Here is a 22,558-nt window from a genome sequence, read left to right on the forward strand (position 1 = left end):
TAAATTGAAATCATTTCACCCAGTGAATTAAATTTGCAAATGGAAACATCCAATCAATTCACGATTTATAGCCCTCTTTATAACCCATTCAGTTACAGATCAGGTTTCTATTCGTTTCTAAACGATTTAATTAAATCCATGTAAGCATTTGGTTAACAATTGTTATTAACACGTCGATGATTTAATTTATTTAATAAAATCAATTTGAAATTTACTCAAGTTTACATGATTAGAATGCAATTTACCAAGTTATTTAACTGGAAAATAAGCTATCAACAGAGTTGGGTAGGAAAATCAATGCTAAAATGAATTAAGTCCTTTTTAGTTCTTTTTATTGATTTTTAAAAAAGATTAAAAAAATTAATCGGAAGGAAATCCCCAAACTTTTAAACTTCCTGCATCTCTTTTTCTATCGTAAGTATCTTTATCATCACAAGCATAAGCTAATAAATACTGCGATGGATGCCAAGCTACTGTAAAAGTTGCCGCTTCAACTGTAATATCAGCGATTTTATCGCCTGTTTCAGTGAATCCTATATCAATAATTAAATCTTCTGAAGCAGAGGCTAGAAGTTGACCATCATGGCTAAAAGATATTGTTCGAACTGGCCAATCCATTCTGTAACATTAAAAATTATTTAAGAATTAAATTTACTAAAAATTAAAATTTTACCTAGTAAAAACTTTTTTACAAGCTAACTCATCAACGTCCCAAAGTGTTACCAAAGCATCTGCACTTCCCGTTGCAAAATATTTCCCAGTTGGATCAAATTCAATGCAAATACAAGTCCCTGGGTGAGCATTTAGAATATGCTGAAGTTCCAAATCGGGATAACTAAGTATATGAATACATCCCTGTCCATTTGTTAAAAAGAATAAATCACTAGTATTATTCCAAGAGATTTCATTAACTTCAAAGTTGTATTGTTCTTCAGATTTAATTTTGTGCGTTCTTGCATCAATGAAAGTAACTAAATCTTCCTTATTCCCAACTGCTATGGTATCTCCATTAGGAGCCCAGGTTATATTAATATTTTCTCCCTTTGTGGGTATTGTTGCAATACATTTTTGGATTCTTGAGTCCCATATTCGAACAGATTTGTCACCACTTGCTGTACTTAGAAGATCTGGATGAGATTGGTGCCAACATAATTGGTCTACTGAACCACCGTGACCTTTAAAAGTCGTTTCTTTACTCTTAAAATTAAATAAAAATTAAATTAAATCTTATTAATTATAATTAATGATAATACATACCAAACGGTCTTTATCCAAAGTGTAAATACAAACGGATTTATCAAAAGAACCGGAAGCGAGTCTTTTTCCATCGCAACTCCACCCCACCGAATGTACTTTAGAAGTATGTCCAGAATATTCTTTAGATTTATTATGAGATTGAAAATAATTTCGAAATTCTTCGATTTTATTGTTGTACATTTTCAAAAATTAATCTTAACCTCACTTTTTCACGTTTGTCGCTTTTCAAAACATCAACAAAACTAACCTCACTTTTAATTATTATCAAATTAAATATTTAATTATAAACAAATTTATAATAAAAAAAACGTTTCTTTTCTTAATTAATATGAATTCTAATAAATTAGAGTCAATTTTAGTTTGTGATAACGATATTGTTGGATTATTTAAGGTTAAGTTGTCATTAATCAGATTTAATAATTAATTTATTTTATTACAATAGATTGCTCTTAAATTGGTTGAAAGTGGAAAATACGTATGGTTCATTTCACCAGAACCAATTACGAGTCTCCCTAAAAACGTAACACCTTCAACTAAAGAAGTATTAAAATTTTTAACTCTTTTGTAGGTTATGTTTAATTTATTTATTTTTTTTATTAATTTTGTTTAATTTTAGGTACTTTAAAGACACTAGAGAGCTTTTAAAGCATTTTAATAGTATCCAAACTTGGTTTAGGATACCTGAATTAATTATTATAATCGATTTTCATCATTATTTAGATTGTGAAAATAATGATTATAATCCAACAGAAAGTGCTTTTCTTTGTGCTTCATTTCTAGACGCTGGCAATGCATGCATAAAAAAATTAAATAAATCCGTCTATTTAATAGCCTCATTAGACTTAGATAAATGTAAAAATAAAAATGTACAAATTTTATTAGATTTATATTTTAATAAGATATCAAATACTTCGGAGATAAACATATAAATTATTTTTACAAATTTCTTTTTTATTTGCATTCATCATGGCATGGTTCCAAAGTCCTTAAATCCCTCCAAGTTGGTGGTAAGCACCCATACAAATGGTTGCCACATTTTTTGCAAGGATGGCTAAATAAGGTTATGTAACTATGAAGCCAATGCTGAAATTTTCATGTAATTAATTTATTAAACCTTTAAAGAATAATTTTTTTTACCATGTATGATTTAATAGCTAACTCCGGCATATTTGGGGCATAAAAATGGCACATAGCGGCGTGACTATTCTCAGTAACTTTCCTAAAAACTATGTATCTAGATTCAGTCCAAATATCGTTTGATTCCGTTTGAGCTTTAACCATAATCCATTCAATCATAAGGCCTTTAAAAGCTATTATTGCTTTTAAAACTCGCCCCAAAGTCACTTGAATCATGGGATTTATCGCAAAAGGCCTTGAAAATGTTATATTCATATCAGTAAATAATCTATCAATAGCTAAAATATGATTTTCGATAACTCTATAAATGAAAACGGATTAATTTTTATGAATTATTTCATTTAAATAAGATTTACTCAGGTTGGACGTTGTGAGTACTCGTTTGAGGTTTTCTCCTTTTCGTTGTACTAAAAGTCTTGTAAGTTTTTTGTATCGCATACCCCGGTAAAATATTACCAGCAACAGAACTATATTCGCGTATCTTATCAGTCCATTTATAACTATTAACTAATTGTCCATACAAAGCTTGTCGTTCTTGAGTAGTCTCTTGACTTAAATGAGTTGTATTCCCCAAATTAAATGGACCCGGAGGTGGCGTTAAGTTTGAAACTGCATTTTCTACATCTCTAAAATCAATTCATAAGAAACAAATTAAAAAAAAATCAATTATTAAATATTTTGAAAAACCTAACCTAAGATTATTGTTGACAGTTGTCAATAAAACTTGGAGTTCCGAAATAAATTTAATATCTTTTCCTTCTTCACCATGATCTGCTCTTAAACCATTACTTACTGTTTCGAAAACCGAACCAACGTTTGATCTAAGCACTTTAATTGCATTTAAAGCTGCATATAATTGCTCTAAATCGCGATCCATTGCTTTGCTTGTTTTATTCAAGGCCGAAAAGCTTATTGTACCAGGTTAGTTTATCCTCACAAGTTGCGAAGTAGTTTAAGTTGCAGTGTTTTATTTAGATTGTTTAACACTCAATTGAATTAAAACGTTTTAATCTTTTATGTTCTAAAATACATCGTTACTTTGCGTCACTTTTGGTTGCCAACATGGCAGAGTTTACATTCAAAATTATATACATCCAAGTTATGCAACACAAATTACAAAATCTAATACATTTTAATTTTAATACAATAATGTTGAGCTGGCCTAAGTCAACATTAAACAAGGGTTGTGCTTTTTTGGTGTTTTTCTATTGTGTGGTAGAAAAAACTAGTGGTGCGTACGAGAGTTTCGTTTTCGAGACCAGATCTCGTCTGGAGTCTCGTGCATGAGGTCTTGCGTCTCGTACGAGAGTCTCGCAGGTAAGTATTTCTGCAAATAATATCTCCAACATTTCTCTAAATATTTTCGTATCTACAGGCAGAAATTCCAGTAATGATATATTGAAAGTATCTCTTGAAGGTAAACATGGACTTGGTACATTGTGTCAAAATGTTGTTGATTTAAAACCATATGCTCTTGAGGACAAAGAATGGATACTGCTAGAAGAAGCGCATACAAGGGCGTCGCCAGTCAGTGGGCTAGGGGGGGCAGGACAAAAAAATTGAATAAAAAACACCAAATTGGTCAACCAGATTATTAATAAAGTATCAAAGTTCTCAAAAATATGCTTCCTATACACACTCATCATGGGAAGACCATTGAGACGACATTCTGCCATAGTGCTTCTAAGCCATGTTAAGTTTATGTTATTATTATGTAAGTTTTAAAGCTTTTTTATATTTTCTGCGTAGGATTGCTTGCACACCACCTTCTAAACCGACACATTTGTCCGGATCAAGATCTTCTTCTGCCAAAAACTCATCTATTGCTTTTGCAATACATTTCGCATCCAAAGCATCAAGCTTGACGAATTCGACTAATACTTCTTGAATTTCCTTGGTTTCCTGATCAAAATATGACATCCCAATCGATAGTTGTTCAGTACTCGAGATGTATATTTATTGTGTTTTAATTTTTTTTTTGAATCTGTTCTAGGGGACCAATATACTAATAAGTGATATTGAGAACAAAATATTTGCATGGGACCGAAAGGCAGATCGAAACGCTGTCGAAAAGCAACTTATTGTTAGTTTTCAGGCTGCGAGATACAAAATATTAAAGTATTATCGTAAAACTAATTAGATTTATGCTGCAGTTTTAGTTCTCGATCCGCGGCATAAGATAGAAGTTTTTGAAATGACAAGATGGAGCAAAGAATTAAAAGAGACTTCGATTCAGAAATTTGAAGATGTATACAAAGCCTATTTCCATCAATCAGACGGCCAACGTTCGAAAGTAACGGCATTGGAGGAACCAGAAAATTCTAGAGTGAAAAAATGTTTTGTATGCAGTGAATCCTACGCCTTCCGAAAGAGAATGGATACAGGAGCTTCAAAAATATTATTCTATGCCTCGGTGTATTACAATGGTGGAAAATTCATGCTTCTGAATTTTCTATTTTAAGTTTAATGGCACGAGATTTCTTAAGCATACCTTCTACTTCAGTCCCGGCGGAAAGATTATTCTCAGGTGCTGCATTAACTATAAGAAAACATCAAAATCGCCTTAATAATAAATCTGCACGATGTTTGTTATTCCTAAACGATTGGGTGAAAAACAAAATCATTTGCGACCAACACGGCCGAGGGCTGTAATTCTCTCTTCCGACTCTTACATTATAGCAAGTATTTAAGTATTCCTTATTGCACTAAAACAATAAAATCATGTATGACGAGATTTCAATACTTTTATGAGACTCTTGTACAAGAAACAAGACTTTATGAAAATCTCGTCTCGTTGGTCGTTGCGAACCACTAGAAAAAACATATTTTTGACTTTATAGCTAAGATAACCACATGAAATTAGGCTCCTTTTTGGATAATGCAACAAACGTTGTTTTACAGTCCTGAACTCAAAGCTATTGTCTTCTCTACCTCAGTTTCTATCGGTGGTTTTAACGTTCATCTCCTTTAAATTCTATCTAACACTTTTATTGATGTTGCCTTTGAAACAGTTCGATATCGAATGTTTCGACTTTGTATTAATATAGTGACCATGACCAATATTGTGCCTATGCTTCATTCTTTTGCTCCTACTGCACATCCAGAGGTAATAATATGACTTTCTACAGGTTCTACTCTCGTTATCTTAGAGTACTCCCAGTTGAAGCAGGTTCTGGTTCTTGAGAATATATATTCTAAATTTATTGCTAAAAACGATGTGTATTAAAAATTCCCTTTTCGGCCCCTGCGGCAAATCTGGAGATGCGAGTAGTCATAGAGTGTGCTAGAGGATCTACTCGAATTATCTAAGGTAGTTCCAGGGTACTGCAGTTTCTACTTCTTGAGAAAATAAAACCTAAGTTTACTCTTAAAAATAGTTATGCTTAATTCTCGATACTAGATTGTACTGCCTGAACGGCAGTCCTGGATCGAAAATGAAAATTCTCTGGTTCAGGCAGATATTTGCATGTTCACAGATAGATGAAAAACGCCGGAAGGGTTCGGGACAGGAGTATACTGCCAGACACTTGGGATTAAGCAAGCTTACCGCCTATAATACATATAGCCTATAGATATCGGTGCTAAATTCCTTCTTGAGAGAGGAGTGAAGAATATGACTATTTTTCTCAGACAGTCAAGCCGCCCTCTGGTTAATGACTATAAAAGAACTTTAAATACACTGAGTCGTGATAACAGAGTTTCGCTGATCTGGGTCCCAGGTCACTCTGGGGTTGCTGACAATGAAGCGGCAGATGAGCAACACGAGAAGGCTGCACTAAACCGTTTGTGGGGCCAGAGCCAGCAGTTGGTATATCATTTGCGATGGCCAAACATAGGACTCTGGGCTGAAGAGAGACTTCGCCTACTGTGAACCAGTTCTCCTGGAATGGGACACGCTAAGTTGTTTTAACATCGCCACTGTCAAATCCGGGAATATTTTAGGACTTGCTCGTAGCAATATTAAAGTTCTAATGGGGTTCTTTACTGGGCACTGCCGATTAAAGACACACCTCAACTTGTTGGATCTAGCCGACTATGTGCGAAGGACGAAGAGAGGTTGAGCAAGTTTTATAACTAATACTTTATTTGTGTAAATAAGAATTTACATTCTTTTCCACTCGTCATTTGGTTACATGTCGTTCGATTTGTCACAAGTCACTTACAAATAAACACAAAAGCCAATTCGAAATATTGGCGGAGTACATAAGACACAGACAAACTACTTATACTAAAAAATTTCAAACTTTAGATAAAGGAATGACACGCGATGGCAATCTGACGGTTACGTTTTACTGTGTAGAAATTCCTGTACACTGTAGAATGCGCGACCCATTAGAATAGCAGTGACCCGTCTTATGAAAGTCCCCAGTGGGAGCTCGCTTATGAGTTCTGGTAATTCGTTAAATAATTTTAGACCATAATAACTTTTTGCCGTTCTGCACTTGTTGATTCTATGAAACTTTGGTACAATTGCGTTGTTGTTTCTGGTGTTATATTCTATTAGTATCTATTAGTATATTGATACATATAACCACCATAGGTAATTTGACGTACTGCCCTCCTCCGAGTTTCTTGGAAAGTATTTGAAAATTGACTAGTAATTTATGCACTTCTTCTAGCAGTATCCATTTTTCGTTCTCAAGAGCATATGGTTTTAAATCAACAACATTTTGACACAATGCACCAAGTTCATGTCTACCGTCAAGAGGTACTTTCAACATATCATTACTGGAATTCCAGCGTGAAGATACGAATATATTTACAGAAATATTGCAGATATTATTTGCAGAAATACTTACCTGCGAGACTCTCGTACGAGACCAATGAAAGTCTCGTCTTGTCTTGTCCGAGTATTGTCTCGAAAACGAGACGAGACTCTTGAAAACGAGACTCTCGTAGGCACCACTAGTGACCTGGCGCCCAAATCAGAGAAACTCTGTTATCACAACTCAGTGTGACCCCTTCCAGCATTTTTGATCCATCTGTGAATAAGCAAATATCTGCCTGAACCAAAGAATTTACGTTTTCAATCCAGGACTACCGTTCAGGCAGTACAATCTGGTATGCTGATAGCATATCAATGTCGTCAGATTTGACAATATCAGTGCTTATAGTGTCTTTCGCAGCCCATTGGTAATACATGTCGGAGCAGTTTTGAGCATATTGCTTAAACCTGTAAAGGGCAGTTCTAGCCACCTCTATGTGCAAATGCAAAGGAGATAGACCAATCAGAAAATTCATTAATAGAGTTGGCGTTGTGCTTATCGCACTTCTATATATATATATATAGAACAGAAGACAATATATTTGGACTGTGCCAATATCTATTGAATCAATAAACAGTACTGGCCAATAAATAATTCTGTATCTCTTAGTTGCTCTAGATAAAGCAAAGTTTATATGTGATTTTGATAATTAACCTTAATTTCGTTAAAATTAAGCAAAATTATTTCTTAAACGACGCAAAACCGCAAGTAGAAATTAATAACATCCATTATTTCAACTTAATTTATTGAGTTTTGTTTTAAGGAGGTTAATTTGATGTGGCGACATCTGTTGGCAACATTATAAAAGATTTATAATTCAATTTTGAAAATGAAATCTTAATTTATTATTAAATTTAATTCTGAATATTGAATTGTTTTAATGAATAGTTTATAAATAATACAGAAAGTTATAAATATTTTTAAAGTAGGATGAACGGATGTGGTTTTAGTAGACGGGAATAGGAGATAAGGTAAAACCTGTTAAAGTGGGGATTCTGGTTGTATAAAAACAGAAAGATCAGTTCTCATTTACTCTATTAAAGTAGTCCGGTTTGAAATCCAGTTATGATGACCGCGAATTTTTAAGAGATACTCACGTGGAGACGGTGCCGCTTTCATTTCTAATTTCTCTTAAGTTTTTATCTTGAGTTTGGTGTTTTCAAATCTTGTACTTTAAAGAACAATGAGTGTTAAAAATTTATTTCTTTTTGTTGTGCTTTTGAATTTTTACCAGGAAGTATTTTTACAAGGTAAGTAAATGGTCTAATTTCACGGACAAGACATTTTTAAGCTATTGTTGTTTCTAATATTTTGTCGCAGTGGATTTCGACTTGTATTAATTTTAAAGTATAATTTTTATATGGTTGTCGTGGGCGGTTTTAAAACTGCCCGGATTTCCTTTTCGGTTTCTTTGGAACAATAAGGTTTTTTGTTATTATACTTGATTCTTTATTGCCTTTGGCCTGGTAATTCCAGTTTAGATACAGGATATGATATCATGGTCCATACACAAAAAAGAATATTAACAAAGATTAATGATAATTTTTTTGCTTATCCTTTTCTTCTTATACATGTTTTTTTTTAGATATCTTCGTAAGTAATTTAGACGATAAATGCCTTCGATGTTTATGTGTCGCATCCTCAAATTGTGATATTAATTTTCCATGTACAGATGGTTTTTGTGGACCTTATTTACTTAGTAAACCATATTATGATGATGCCACTAAAGGTCGAGATATGGATCCGACAAAAAAAGGTAAATTTATGTAACGTAAATACAAATTATTGTTAACCGTGAAACAATAAATTGTACTCCTTCATCAATAAATATCGTCTACCTAATTATAAAAAGATTCCTTTATGTTTCATCAATTCAAATCTTGAGAAAAATAATCATCATAGAGGTTTTTCTTTAATTTTATATTATTAATATTTATGACATTTTTTTCAGCATTTGAGAAATGTGCATTAGATTACACTTGTGCGAAAAAAATTGTTAAATACTACGTAGCAAGATTTGCAAAGGATTGTAATAAAGATGGTGTTACTGATTGTACCGATTATGCAATGATTAACTTTAATGGTGGTTATGGATGTGAATTGGATTTGTTTAGGAGTGCTTATGGTAGACAATATGCCGAGAGATATTATAATTGTTCTATTTGAAGTGAGAAGTGTCTAAACATGTCATTAAGATCTAAAATTTTATGTATTAATATTTATTTTTATTAATTATGACTTTAATTTTTTAAATAAATTTTTTTTTTTAAGAATTTTCTTGCTTTTATTTTTGTTCCTACGTAACTTTAAATTGAATGTTAATAATATTCAAGGTCAAAAAGGCACTGTAACTTAAATGGACGGAATTTCTTTAAAGAAATAATAAAAAACGAGTTTAAAAATAATCTTTTAGTTTATTTTTGGTAAAAAGTAAGAAATTTTAATTGTAATCATAATTTTAGACTGGTTTCTATTTAAGCTCGTACTTTGTATAGTTTATATTGACAACACAAAATGTTACAAAAATTACAAATCTAATTCGATATGAGAGTATATTATAACAGAGATATTATGAGAGCCAATTAGAAACGGTTCTAACAAAAAAATTGTAAACTTTGGGTTTAGCTTCCTCATCTTATGTGAAACCCTTGGGATCATTTAAAATGTTTTTGAAGAAAATTAATTACAATTGCATAGACTATGAATACACTTAAACTGGTCTATAAGTTATAACATTATTTATACCTGTGTAAAAGTTTCAAGAAATAATGTTTGATATCTTAACCTTTTACCATTTGACATTGCCTCTTATGATGGCCGAGTGCCGAAACTAGTTACACAAAAAAAAACTAAAGACATAATTAAAGCAATTTATCTGAGAGATACACGGAGTGTTAGAAATAAAGTTTCCTCTCCTTAGTTTTGAAAATCATGTGATGTTCATCCTTGTCCAGACCCTGCAGCTAGCAAAATTTGAACTTTGGAATAATACTTTGTAGCATTTCATGTGAAATACGGCGAATATCAGTGCTGATTGATTCCGTTAGGCTTTGTTAAGTTATTAGGAAATTTATATATAAACCTCGGTTTTGAGGTAACCCAATTGAAAGAATCATGAAATATGTCCCTGCAGTGTTGTGTGTCCCTCGTCGCTCCATCCTGTTCAAATTAGACATTTTCCAAATGAAATTCTTCAAAGGTTGGAGCAAAAACATCAATGACCAATGATACTTCTTGAGTTATTTTCACTTCAATAGCGCAAATTGTGCTTGTTAACACAGCCATAAAGATTGAAACATGCTTCATTACTGAGAATTCTGATTAATTCAGATTCTAACTTATCTCTCAATTTATGAACAAAAACCATCTTACACAAAGAAAAGAAGATTTTGATGAAGAATTTGTCGACAACTGCGACCAGAGTCAACTGAGCGCTTGACTACATCAATGTTACGTGATGATCGAGTAGGTAATGTTGAGGTTGTCCAACGTTCCTAAGTTAAATTTCAATCATTCCCGGACATTGCTAGGATTGGCATCCTATTACTGTTGATATACTAATGATTCTGTGATTTAGCTCAGCCTCTATATAAATTACTCAAGAAAAATCTCAGCTTTGATTTTTGATCTGCTTCAAAATTAATACATGGTTGTATTAATTTATTACAATACTCTGATTTCTGTCGTGATGTGATTGTATGATTGAACACAAAACTGTGTTGTTTTGACTAACGATGTCACTCAGCATATCATTGCAATTATTCAACAATAAATTGCGAATTCCTTAGTATTGTTTAGCCAGTGCAACACTTTAGACTCTATTTATATGATTGTAAATTCAAAATCATAATCAACCAAACCAAGTTATTGGCGGTGCAAAATCTTTCAGCTCGTCTCAAACATATTAGATGAGTATTTATTATCTAGTACAAACGACAAAACCATTATCTATAAATGTCTTAAGCTAGACGTCATTATATTTTATATTTTTAAACAGATCATATAACTTTAGAAAATTTCTATTATATGTTTATGTTACAACGATCCAAATTGACAGCTGATGAAGCCACAAACACGGAAGAAGCTAGGAAATCCAAGGAGACACCGTTTGCTTCAAAAACTAGGGATTTTGTTTACGAAAATGAAAAAGTTACCACGGATGAATTAATTAATAATGACGAACAGTCAGAGATTGAAGGATTTGAAAAAAGAACAAATTCAAGCATTGGCGACACATGAGCAATCTGCAACAACTTAGAACAAAATTATAAGCTGATTAGGTTGGAAGATTCGGTTATGTTAACAACATATTTGGAGCGATGGCCAAAATACAGATAAAGTGAAAGTCTTTGCTATACTGTCGAAGGAAATCTTTGGGAAGAATACTGTGACCTTGATGATTTCTATAAGGAAGCGAGAATCTTTATCATGTTCTATAACAGATTGACGGTAGGCTTTCACGATCGGCGTTGTTAGAAATAACTACATTATGTATTATGTATTACGTACTATGTTGAGCAACTATTAAAACACTGTTTTTTTCTTCGTTCGACTAGGGGTAGCTCCTGTTTGTGTTGGATGTTTCATTATGTACACGAGGTTAACCAATTCTAGGCTCATCCCTTGGTTGATCGTCCTGGTGGTACTCTTCCTATTGGTTTCTTCGTTATGCATATACGAGCCAACCGATCCTCGTCCATTCTCTCCACATTCCCCTTCCATTTCTTTTTCGTCGTCTTGGACCACATGGCGAATGATTTTCCACATCTGAATGATTTGCTGGTCTGTCTATCTCTCAGTATCACGCCCAATATGATTCTGAGCACCTTTATTTCAGTTGTCCTTATTTTCTTTATTCTAATAATGCTGGTTTTATCATAGCTTTATATATTTTCAACTTGGCTTGTATTCTCGTATACTTATTTCTCGGGACCCTACCATTTATCTTGCTCTCACAGTTGGGCTTCATGTTGCTGCGATGATATTTTGGTTACTCGTTTTCTCAACCCTCAAGTATTTGAAGCAGATCACCTGTTCTATTATTACATCGTCTATTTGTATCTTACATCGAATTGCTTCTTGACTTATCACCATACATTAAGTTTTCAGTTTTGATATCTGCATATTATATCGTTTGGCAGGATGGACTAATCGTTGGAAATCATCCTCTTGTTCGCGCTATCGCTTACGTCGCCCGCGTAATATATAATGTTAATGTTAAGTCTGATCATTCGGTATGCTGCTTTTGGTCTCTTTCATAATTCGATCCATTATCAAAAGAATTGATGAAATCTCCTTGTCCTATTCCTTCGTTAATTATTATGTATAGAAAAGTATTTGTGAACTTGTTTGCTTAAGAAGGTTACAAGATAGTATCCGAAACGTCTAACAGTATTTTAATAAAAGTGTGGTGTAACCCTAAAGATTCTAGTTTTAGATTTTTACTGCTCATTAAAAATTAATAATCTTATCAGTAATTTTGGTTGCGATGTCATATCTGAAGAAACCAAAGTAAATATGTTAGTATGTTAGTAATGATGTCATCTTCACAGAGCAATTGTTGCTTGTTCCGATAAATAAAATAAGTTTTATTTCGTGGTGATTTTCTTTCCATTTTATGTGTATAAATTAAACTTCGTTTTTTGCACTTTAATGGATTTTTATTTTTAATTTTTACTCAACCGGTTTCACTGTGTTTACACAGCATCTTCAGGAGATATCCTACATAAATACAAATTTTCTTAAATAAATCTCGGATTAACGTGCTAAATTAAGTGAATTCTTAAATTAATACAATAATAAAACTTACGTCAATTCCTTACAAAATATACATTAGATTCATTCATTTGGCAATTCCTCACTGAATGAATTCCTTACAAAATATACATTAGATTCATTCATTTGGCAATTCCTCACTGAATGAATGAATCTAATGTATATTTTGTAAGGAATTGACGTAAGTTTTATTTATTTAAGAAAATTTGTATTTATGTAGGATATCTCCTGAAGATGCTGTGTAAACACAGTGAAACCGGTTGAGTAAAAATTAAAAATCCATTAAAGTGCAAAAAACGAAGTTTAATTTAAAATAAGTTTTATTGAAAAGTGGTTGAAGCAAATACAGAACTCTTTCAAAACTATCATAAATATGAGAACTCCTATTAAATTGGTAAGTATGTTTATATGATTACAGTAATAAAATACTTAATAAATAATAAAGTACTTCAAGAAGGAAACAATCAATAAGAAATAAAAATACGTTTTTAGTCATAGAGATAGAATTTATTGCGTTGAGGAAACTTTACATGTTTCGTAATTTCCATAATTTTTATAACATAAGTCTAAAACTAGCATCTGACTCCATTCGATCTTCAATCATCCTTTCTTCACCTAAAAAGTACGTACTCAAAGTACCTTTTTAAATGTTTTTTTTTTTATTTTTTTCTTTCCTTTCATCTCGATTCATTTACATTTTTTTTTTTCAATGATAATAATTCTTTTTAATAATAATTACAAATCTTTTAAAACGTTTCCAAATCCATAAAGAAAATGTTCGTTCACATAATTTTTCTTATCATTTTTTTAAATTTAATCTGTTGCGCATTAAGTATAAAAAACTATAAATACGTATAATTTTACTTGTTCAAGAGGAACATAATCCGTACTCACGGTGGTTAAAATTTTGATATCCCCTATCAAAAATTCAATAATTAATAAATTATTAATTTTTTCTTTTTAAACGTGGTCGTCAAAATAACACTTTTTTTCGTTTAAATTTTTAACGTATTTTTTTCATTCGCTCGTTAACATTCATTCTTGTTTTATTTCAAATGTACTGTTGTTTTCGTTTCTATATTTTAGAATCAAATACAAAAACTATAATCAAAAAATTTAAAATAAAGTTTAGAAAAGGTGTTGAAAAACAAATAGTACATTTGAGATTACATTTTTTATTTTTTAAATATATGATTATTTTTATTTATATGTAACAATATATACATTTAGAATAATCGTCTTGCTCCTTAGTTCCCCTTTATAAGTGTTCCTTTTTTCTTTCCATAATTATCTTACTAATTCTTTTTTAAATTTTGATAAAATTACATCGAAATAAATTCTAATTTTTCTAATAGAGAAGGTTTTTAGGCCCTTATGCGTTTACGTCCGTCCAAATTTTCGAAAAATTTAATTGACTAAAATATTCAGACGACGGTTGATGCATTGTTGAGATAAAAAATAATTTTAAATTAAATAAATTTTAAAAAATAATTTGATGTAATATTATCAAAAAATAAAGAAACAATTTTTATTATGTAAGATCTTTAATATTTTTTTTTTATTTTTTCTTGTTGTAATAAATATCCTCGTATAATTCAACTTATTCAATATTTTTTTTGTTCCTAACTACGCACTTTTTCATTATCTATTGAGTTTTTCGCCTAATCACTATGGTACGGGTTATATATCGCTGACAAAGCATTGCGTTTTTTAATTAAAAATTAAAGAAAATGTTAAATTAATGTTTTGAAACTTTAAAAATTTTTATTGAAATGGCTTCATTTAAGTTAATTGATCGTTAATGTACGTTAATAAACTTTAATGATCCAATATCCAATATCCAAAAATTATAATCTTTTAAAAATTTCGTTTGGTTTGTGGTTTTTATGTTGTTTTCAGAAATTGTTGTAATCGCTACCGAGTAATTAGTTTTTTCCTGTAACGGAAACTCCACTTTTATTATTTTTACTCTGTTTTTTTTGTTGTCGTCACTGGGTTTTCGTTATTTGCAGATTACAGAATGACACACTCGTAATGTTTATTCACAAGTTTAAGTTAATACGTCGATTAAAAACGTATTGCCTGATTGATAACGTAAATTCAAATTTTATTCAAACTTATTTAAGTTATGCTAACTGCTCATGATGTATAAATTTATATGATAATTAACGATTTTTTTTTATATATTGAAGAGGTTTAAATAAAAAATTTTAAAGTTTCATTCCGATAAATAATTAAAAAAATAATGTTATCTTTAATACAGAAACTTAATCGATATAAGAATTATTTTATTTTGTTAGAATTAAATTTTGTAAAATGTTTCAGTTAAAACTATAATGATGTGATTTCAAGATGTTTTATTTATGATTAACTGTTAAATAAATAATTCTTTATTTGAAGATTAATTTAGAGATTTTTGTAAAAGTGGAAAGATAAAAAATCGTTTCAAATTTAAAATATTCTTCATTTAAATTAAAATTAACTCATTTAAGACTGCACTATTTAAATTTCTTGTATAGTGCATTCCATATCGAGGTGTAATAGTAAATTACCTTAACAACATTCCATGTCGTTAAATTTATACATACGATTGGCGTAAATTATTACACATGCTTCAAAAAAGTTTTTTTTTAATAAATACCCAAATAAATATACATGTTAAGGGGTCGAAAACCTCATAAATCTCTTATGGCACCATTTAGCCAAAATGTCGGTTGGTATACTCGTAATTTTAATATTAGGGGCATAGTTTGAGTAGCAATTCGATTTAAATCAAGATTATCAATCGTTTTATCAATTTGAAGTGAGACAATAGAAAACACCAACAACGATCTTGGACGTCATCACAAGCAAATGTAATAACACCATCTGCACCGTGATAAAAAGCATAACAAATTTTGCCATGAATGATTCATCAAGTTAATGTAAAACGAACCCTGCTCAAAAGTATCCAGATAATTATAATAAGATGATGTGATACATTATGAACATCATCATTTACATATTTTGAATTCCACACGCATGCAGAATTAGAATTCCAGAAGAGACCAGAAACCAGTAACGATAAAGGATTAAACTTCATAGTTGCTCAAACGCCAAAAGAAAAATGAAGGTGTCAAAACAAGAAATTAAGTGTGAAGTTCAAAAGATGCCAGTAGCAAAAGGTCAAGACATCTGTAGGGACGTCGCAAAAATATTGAAAACAATTTAGTCACTGAGAATAAATGCGCTTGGTATATTTTATTGGAACGTAACACAATTATCTACGTCCAGTTGTCAGTAGATAGCATCTGTATCACATTTTGTTTTGATCTTGTTGCAGTGGCAAACTTCAGAACGACAATTTTTGCGCTCCCAGCATTCAATTTAAGCTTTATTAAACATATACAGAACTCGGAAAAATTATGGAATATGTTCAAAAAAAAGTGACAACAAAGGGTATAGTTAAAAAAGCCATGACCTGTTAATTTTGATTAATCATAACTCACATTATGCCATTTTCTCTATGTTATATCTCTATGAGTTGACGCCATCAATATCTTTATATGGTATCATTGAATTTGTTCGCTGAATCAGAAAGAGTATTTTTTTTACGTATAATTCGAGAAAAACGTATTTAAAGGTTTAGATTTAAATTTTTTGCAACCAAAGATAAATGCATTGTTTAATTGTTTTAATCTTTGTCCAAAAAGTCAAAAATACTTAATGCGTTTTTACAAAACGTATTAAAACCGAAATAATTTTATGTCTAATTTCATCTTTAGCAACAAAAAAATTAAAAGTTGTACATTCAAAAACTTTTTCTCCAAAATAATGTTTATATTGTTATTCGTACAATATCGTCGTGCCTATTTTGCAAAATAGTTTTTGTTAACGTCTGTTTCATAATATTGCTGCGCACTGTATATTTGAGGTTCTACCATTTTAGTAAGATAGCCATTTCTTCAAATTCATGCTAAATTGAGTAACTGATTTGAGCAAAACAATGTAATGTTATTAGAAACCTTTTATTTGTGGCTAGCAATTTGGAAGATTTGTGAGTTTCGGAGAATGGCGTAGTATAATTTAGACTGATGTTGAATAAAAACCGATTTAAATTGACTCTGAATTGCTTACAAGGATTATATGAAGTATGAGAAAACGTAATTGATGAGAAGTTAGATATGTATCGTATGAAGTAAGACATAAATGCATTGGTAATATTTTGGTAATAATAAAAATTCTATTTCCTGTAAGTTATACTTTCAAAAATTCGTTTATGATGAGGTTCAATCTAGGAACGACGAATTTCCTACAACTTAGTTCTTCTTTTTCAATGTTGACAAATACTTTAAACTGTGCTAATTAAGTTAAATCTAAACTAATTTCGGTTCTGTTCTGTTCAGTTTCAAATTCTGGTGATTCATTGTAAAAATGCTGCAACAAAAGTAGATTAAGTTAAAGACGCTTTTAATATTTTCAATTAATTTCAGCCCCACTCTACACCCATTTGTTGAGGTAGGAATTCAAAATTAGCATATCATGAATGGTTATCGTTAAATAATACTAGAAGAGCTACATTAAAAAATAACTCTTCTTAACAATTACTGAATTCGTTTAAGTATGCCTTTTATTTATATATTTTACTCTTTGATTTGTTTGTCATCCCACGTGAACAAATATCTAAAACGCATGTAATTGACTTAAAACTCAATGTTTTTGAATGAAATAACATAGTATCTATAAGATACCACCAAGAAATGACTTTGAAATAAGACTATATAGCAATAAAATTACTTTAATGCATTTAAATGGAAATAACTCAAGAAGCGATCGACTTAGACGAATTAAATTAAATTCTCCTTCAGATTTGTGACTTTTATTGACGACAATTTTATTTGATAAATTTGATATTATTGATAAAATAATAATGTCCAACTAATGCTCTCTGTCTAATCAAAAAAAAGTATTAATTTTTCCATAGAAGTGTGGAATTCTATAAAGATATTAAAATTTTAAAAGAAATGAAAGATAAAATAAAATTTAAATCATCGTGTAATTCAGCGAGATTGCTCTCAGATACCTGGTATTCCTATTCATCCTCACAACTTTTTTGTTATTAGAGGAATAACAAAATAATTTGGTAATTATAATATAAAAAAATTAGAAAGGTATTTTCCGTCAACATTTCGCATCCTTTTGAGTTGTATAATGTTCCTAAAATCCAACTACTAAACAATATGATCAAGATTTTACATGGATACTTTCTTTTTGTTTGAAAAACATTTTGCGATAAAGTGTGCTGGAAGATATTGTTAATAATTGGTTAGAAAGTAAAGATGAAGTTGAGTCAAAAATCCTATTCAAAAATGAGAAAGCACCAATCAAAAATTGGTGTTGAAGAGGATGATGCTGAGTGATTTTCAATTTCATAAATTGAGCATCTAATAAAGAACCATACTGAATGAAATGATATTCAGCAATCAATACTCAATCTTCGTCCAAACACATGGCTTTACAAATACTGTATAGCTACACAACCTCTTACTGTATACTGGAGTTTTACATTTCAAGAACAATTCAAAATCAAAAATACATAGTTCCACATGAATATGACCCGTTAGTAAATGGACCAATATGTTTAACCAGATTAAGGCATAGCAGGGTTTGCTTACTCGTTTTGAAATTTATGCCTGACAAGCGGAGCAAGTTACTTGTGAAATCAAATTATACAATGAAGTTGATCTTGCAGCCTCAGCAAACATTGTAGTTCGCCTATATAGAGTAATTTCAGCAATGCAAAATTAACAACATACATCGATAACTATTACACAATCATTTAATGCTTCTAATAAAAGATACTACTATATATTGTCTTGGTAACTTGCGACGAAACCGAATCTGTAAAATTCTTAAATTATAATCTGAAAACAGAAAAATATTTAAAGTAACCATATATACTTTTTTCTACCTAAGCTGTAAATAATCGCAATTTCAAACATAAAACAATTAGATATTATGAACACAATGTATTTGCCTCATAGATGGTGTTGCCTTTTTAAATCTGAGCGGTAGAAAATTATATATTTTCGATGCAAGCGAGCTAACTGCTTTTGCATTCATATGAAGATCCAGCATGGAATGGAACAATATCTCTAAAACAATTTGCACGAACTGCTAATAAAATTGCTGTTTTTATATTAACCTGATTGATACAATCTTTTGCAAAACACAAAAAATTTTAAGTTGGTATGTCATAAAAGCTGTTTTTCTGGGGAATATGTATCAATCGTTGCTGCTTTATACCACATACCAGTATCAACGATGCCAGTATTAATTCTCAAGATATTTAAGAACATATCTGCGAGATTGACAAAAATCGTTTCTATTGATAAAGCACCATCGATCAGTAGACTCTAATAAATAGCGTTTGGTGAATTTTGACATAATATTTTCGTCTTTATATACACATCAAAGCAATACACTATTAATATCATAATTAACATCCCAGTTTCTCTTCAAGATGGCCAAAATAAATCATTAAATCTCGAAAAAAATATCATTTCACTTTAATTTTTAAGAATTCATCTACTTCATTTCACTCAATTCTAATTTTGACTGAAACAATTTATTAAAATTACTTCTAATCGTAATTAATTTTCTGTTTTAACGATAACATTAACAACGAAAAAAAATATTTATGTATATCACAGAATAAATAAGATCGTGTTCGATATAACATTTTTTTAATATACTTTGGTGCTTGTTTGAGAAAAATGTTCCGCTAAAAGTACATCGTTATTATTTTTTAATGTTTAATATCTGTACAGTTAAGATAAAACAAAATTAAATTATTTTTAAATTCCAAATTAATTTAACAAAAAAGTTTTTTAACTAATAAATTCGCTTATCGTTTAAGCAATAATTTTTTTTCGTGTGGGGAACTATGTACAAAATAATCGTCATCGTTATTGTTTGGTTTTTTTTTTCATTTAAATTTTACAAAATACGCGTGAGTAGATTCGTTTACATGCGCTGCGTTTAAGACTTCGACCTTAATTCTTTATTCTTTTTACGCCATTATAGTTAATTAGTTTTTAATTATACAATACGTACGATTTTTTTTAATTTTTCCTTACCATTTTTATTTTTTTTTGCTAATAAAAACTGAGCGGTTCTACTTAGATCACAAAATACGAACGAATCCTCATGTATTTATTTATTTTTTTTTGGTTTCATTAATTGTATATATAATATACTTATTTTTTGCTCTTTCGATACTATTATATTGTACCCACGTACTTTAGAATCATTTGGCTCAGAGAAATAGCAAAGTTATTGTTATTTTTTTATTCTTAGAAATGAAGGTTAAATTTAAAAAGGAATATTTGAATTTTTTACACTTTTGGCAGTGAATTTATTTAAATGGAATTTCATTAAAACGCTTTTGGATTATTTTTACTTTCAAGGATTTAACAATAACTTTAATATTTCACTTCGTCTTCTCCTACCTATCTACAATATTATTTATTAATAATAAGAAAGTAACACTTTTCGTTATGCTTTAATTTTTTCTTTTTGTTAATAAAAAGTTTTTTTTCTTTGTGTGTATTATGTATTTTGTGTAATTCTTTCGTTCTTATAATAATAATAATAAAAACGTTAGTAACAAGGATTCGACGCCTTTAATTGTAGCGATAATTTTCTTCTTCAGCCGTCATACGGCTGGATTCCGTCTAAAAACGGGACTGTCACGTGCAAAACGCCAAGTTCCTCTCACATCTGTCCCATTCGGACTTGACTTGTTGCTACAAAAAATTTCATTTAATTATCCACAGCAATCATTTTCTGTTCCCCTTTTATTCAGTTTTACAAAAAAAGTTTACGCGAGAGTATTTCATAAAGATTTTTTTTTCAATTTTAAAGTAAAATTAAAAATTGCTCATATTATTTTTTGATAATTATTGTCGAATATTATAAACGCTGTTCTTAAATTACTTTTTCAATTCCATCGTGTGTTGATATATTCAGATTAATTCATAAAAGTAAGTCATTGAATTTTTGTGAGATTCGCGTAAAGTTTCTTTTTAAGTTTTAAAAGGGGATTTCGTTTTTCTTATATGGAATGTTTATTAGAAAATTGAGCATCTAATGGCGCTAATATATAAAAAAGATGTTTATCAGCGTCCCATCAACAAGAATCATTTTATTTTAACCCGTGTGATAACAAACCAACCCCAACAAATTTTATTTACATATTTTACTCACCAATATTATGACAATAATATTAAAAAAATTAGAAAAAGTATTTTCCGTCAACATTTCGCACCCTTTTCAGGTGTACACTATTCCTAAAATCTTACTACTAAACAATATGCGCAAAATTTTGCATTGAGACCTTCTTTTTGTTTGAAAAACACTTAATGATAAAGTGAACTGGAAGATATTGTTAATAATTGGTTAGAATGTGAAGATGAAATTGAAGCATCAGTTGATGCAAGTAAAAGCAGTTGAAGAAATTGAGCATCTAATAGAGAACCAAAAAAAAATACTGAGTGAAATGATATTACTGAATCTTTTTCCAAATTCATGGCTTTACAAATGCTGTATAGCACAACACACAACCTCTTACGGTATACTGGAGTTTTGCATTTCAAAGGATCATCAAACCATGGCCGATTATATAAAGTGCGACACTTGATTGATTCAGCAACGGAATACAGAGTTTTCTAGTATTTGACATAAAGATGTCAGTAAATGGATAAATTTGTTAAACAAATTAAGGCATAGCAGGTATCCCAGGTTTTGCTTACTAGTTTTGAAATTGATTCCTAACAAACTGAGCAAGTAGCTAGCGAAACTAAATTATACAATGAACCTGGTCTTGCAGCCTCAGCAAACATTGTATTTCTGCAATGCAAAATTAACAACATACATCGATAACTACTGCACAATCATTTAATGCTTCTAAAAAAGGGGATATATGTCTTGGTAACGTGCGATGAAACCGAATCTTTTAAATTCTTAAATTATAATCTGAGAACAGAAAAAAGATTTAAAGTAAAGTGTGGAATATGTGTTACCGTATATGTATATTATATATATTATATGTACACAATTTGTTGCATAGGTGAGGTTGCCTTAACAAATCTGAGGAGCAGAAAATGATATATACGAAATTGTCGATGCAAGCGAAATAAGGCAATAGTCAAAATTTAAAAGTAAGGTAACTAATTGCTTTTGCATTCATGTGCAGATTGGGCATGGAACTAATGAACTACTAATGAAATTGGACAAACCCATCATGAGTGAGATCGATGGTAGCCGAACTTTCCTTTTTTATCGCTTTTCCTCTAATTTATAATCAATTGTGCAACGTAATAAAAGCGCGAACATAAAGCTTTGTAGATATTCTTCACCATCAGCAAGGGTTCAGAAGTACCACTCTGTTTAACTTATTGTTATAATAGGTAATAAATCAACAATAACCTTCTAAAGAAAAAACTAAAAAATCAAAGTCAAAATCAGGACTCAATTATTTTGCATTTCCTCCAATACGTTGCTGATGTCTGGTGATGAACTTTGTTTGATACAGACGCTTTTAAAAGCTATATTATACTATATATCAGTATCAACTATATTCG

General features: G+C 30.5%; 5 protein-coding genes across 5 annotated transcripts in view; 2 read left to right on the forward strand and 3 right to left on the reverse strand.

The window, feature by feature from the left end:
- Positions 1-315: 315 nt before the first annotated feature.
- LOC111428690 (THO complex 3 homolog tex) lies at positions 316-1,437 on the reverse strand. The gene is made up of 3 exons (XM_023064343.2): positions 1,258-1,437; positions 674-1,197; positions 316-619 (listed from the first exon to the last, which is right to left on the reverse strand). The coding sequence occupies exons 1-3, from the start codon at positions 1,435-1,437 to the stop codon at positions 361-363; spliced, it is 963 nt and encodes a 320-aa protein (XP_022920111.1). The 3' UTR covers positions 316-360.
- Positions 1,438-1,488: 51 nt separating this feature from the next.
- On the forward strand, positions 1,489-2,200 carry LOC111428711 (uncharacterized). The gene is made up of 3 exons (XM_023064365.2): positions 1,489-1,648; positions 1,700-1,821; positions 1,874-2,200. The coding sequence occupies exons 1-3, from the start codon at positions 1,586-1,588 to the stop codon at positions 2,184-2,186; spliced, it is 498 nt and encodes a 165-aa protein (XP_022920133.1). The 5' UTR covers positions 1,489-1,585; the 3' UTR covers positions 2,187-2,200.
- On the reverse strand, positions 2,127-3,469 carry LOC111428701 (mediator complex subunit 27). Its single transcript, XM_023064354.2, has 4 exons — positions 3,087-3,469; positions 2,751-3,020; positions 2,395-2,695; positions 2,127-2,340 (listed from the first exon to the last, which is right to left on the reverse strand). Exons 1-4 carry the CDS (start codon positions 3,269-3,271, stop codon positions 2,209-2,211), a joined length of 888 nt encoding a protein of 295 aa, XP_022920122.1. The 5' UTR covers positions 3,272-3,469; the 3' UTR covers positions 2,127-2,208.
- A 4,732-nt stretch (positions 3,470-8,201) lies between these two features.
- LOC111428682 (lysozyme-like) lies at positions 8,202-9,426 on the forward strand. Its single transcript, XM_023064332.2, has 3 exons — positions 8,202-8,410; positions 8,746-8,916; positions 9,112-9,426. The coding sequence occupies exons 1-3, from the start codon at positions 8,344-8,346 to the stop codon at positions 9,324-9,326; spliced, it is 453 nt and encodes a 150-aa protein (XP_022920100.2). The 5' UTR covers positions 8,202-8,343; the 3' UTR covers positions 9,327-9,426.
- Positions 9,427-13,419: 3,993 nt separating this feature from the next.
- LOC111428891 (Glucose transporter 1) overlaps positions 13,420-22,558 on the reverse strand; it is a 92,590-nt gene continuing 83,451 nt past the window's right edge. The window contains exon 10 of the mRNA XM_071200017.1: positions 13,420-20,722. Coding sequence (XP_071056118.1) covers positions 20,632-20,722 — 91 coding nt within the window. The 3' untranslated portion in view covers positions 13,420-20,631. The remainder of the gene's footprint in view (positions 20,723-22,558) is intronic.

This window comes from Onthophagus taurus, chromosome 1, assembly GCF_036711975.1.
Source record: "Onthophagus taurus isolate NC chromosome 1, IU_Otau_3.0, whole genome shotgun sequence".
Classification (NCBI taxonomy): Eukaryota; Metazoa; Arthropoda; class Insecta; order Coleoptera; family Scarabaeidae; genus Onthophagus; species Onthophagus taurus.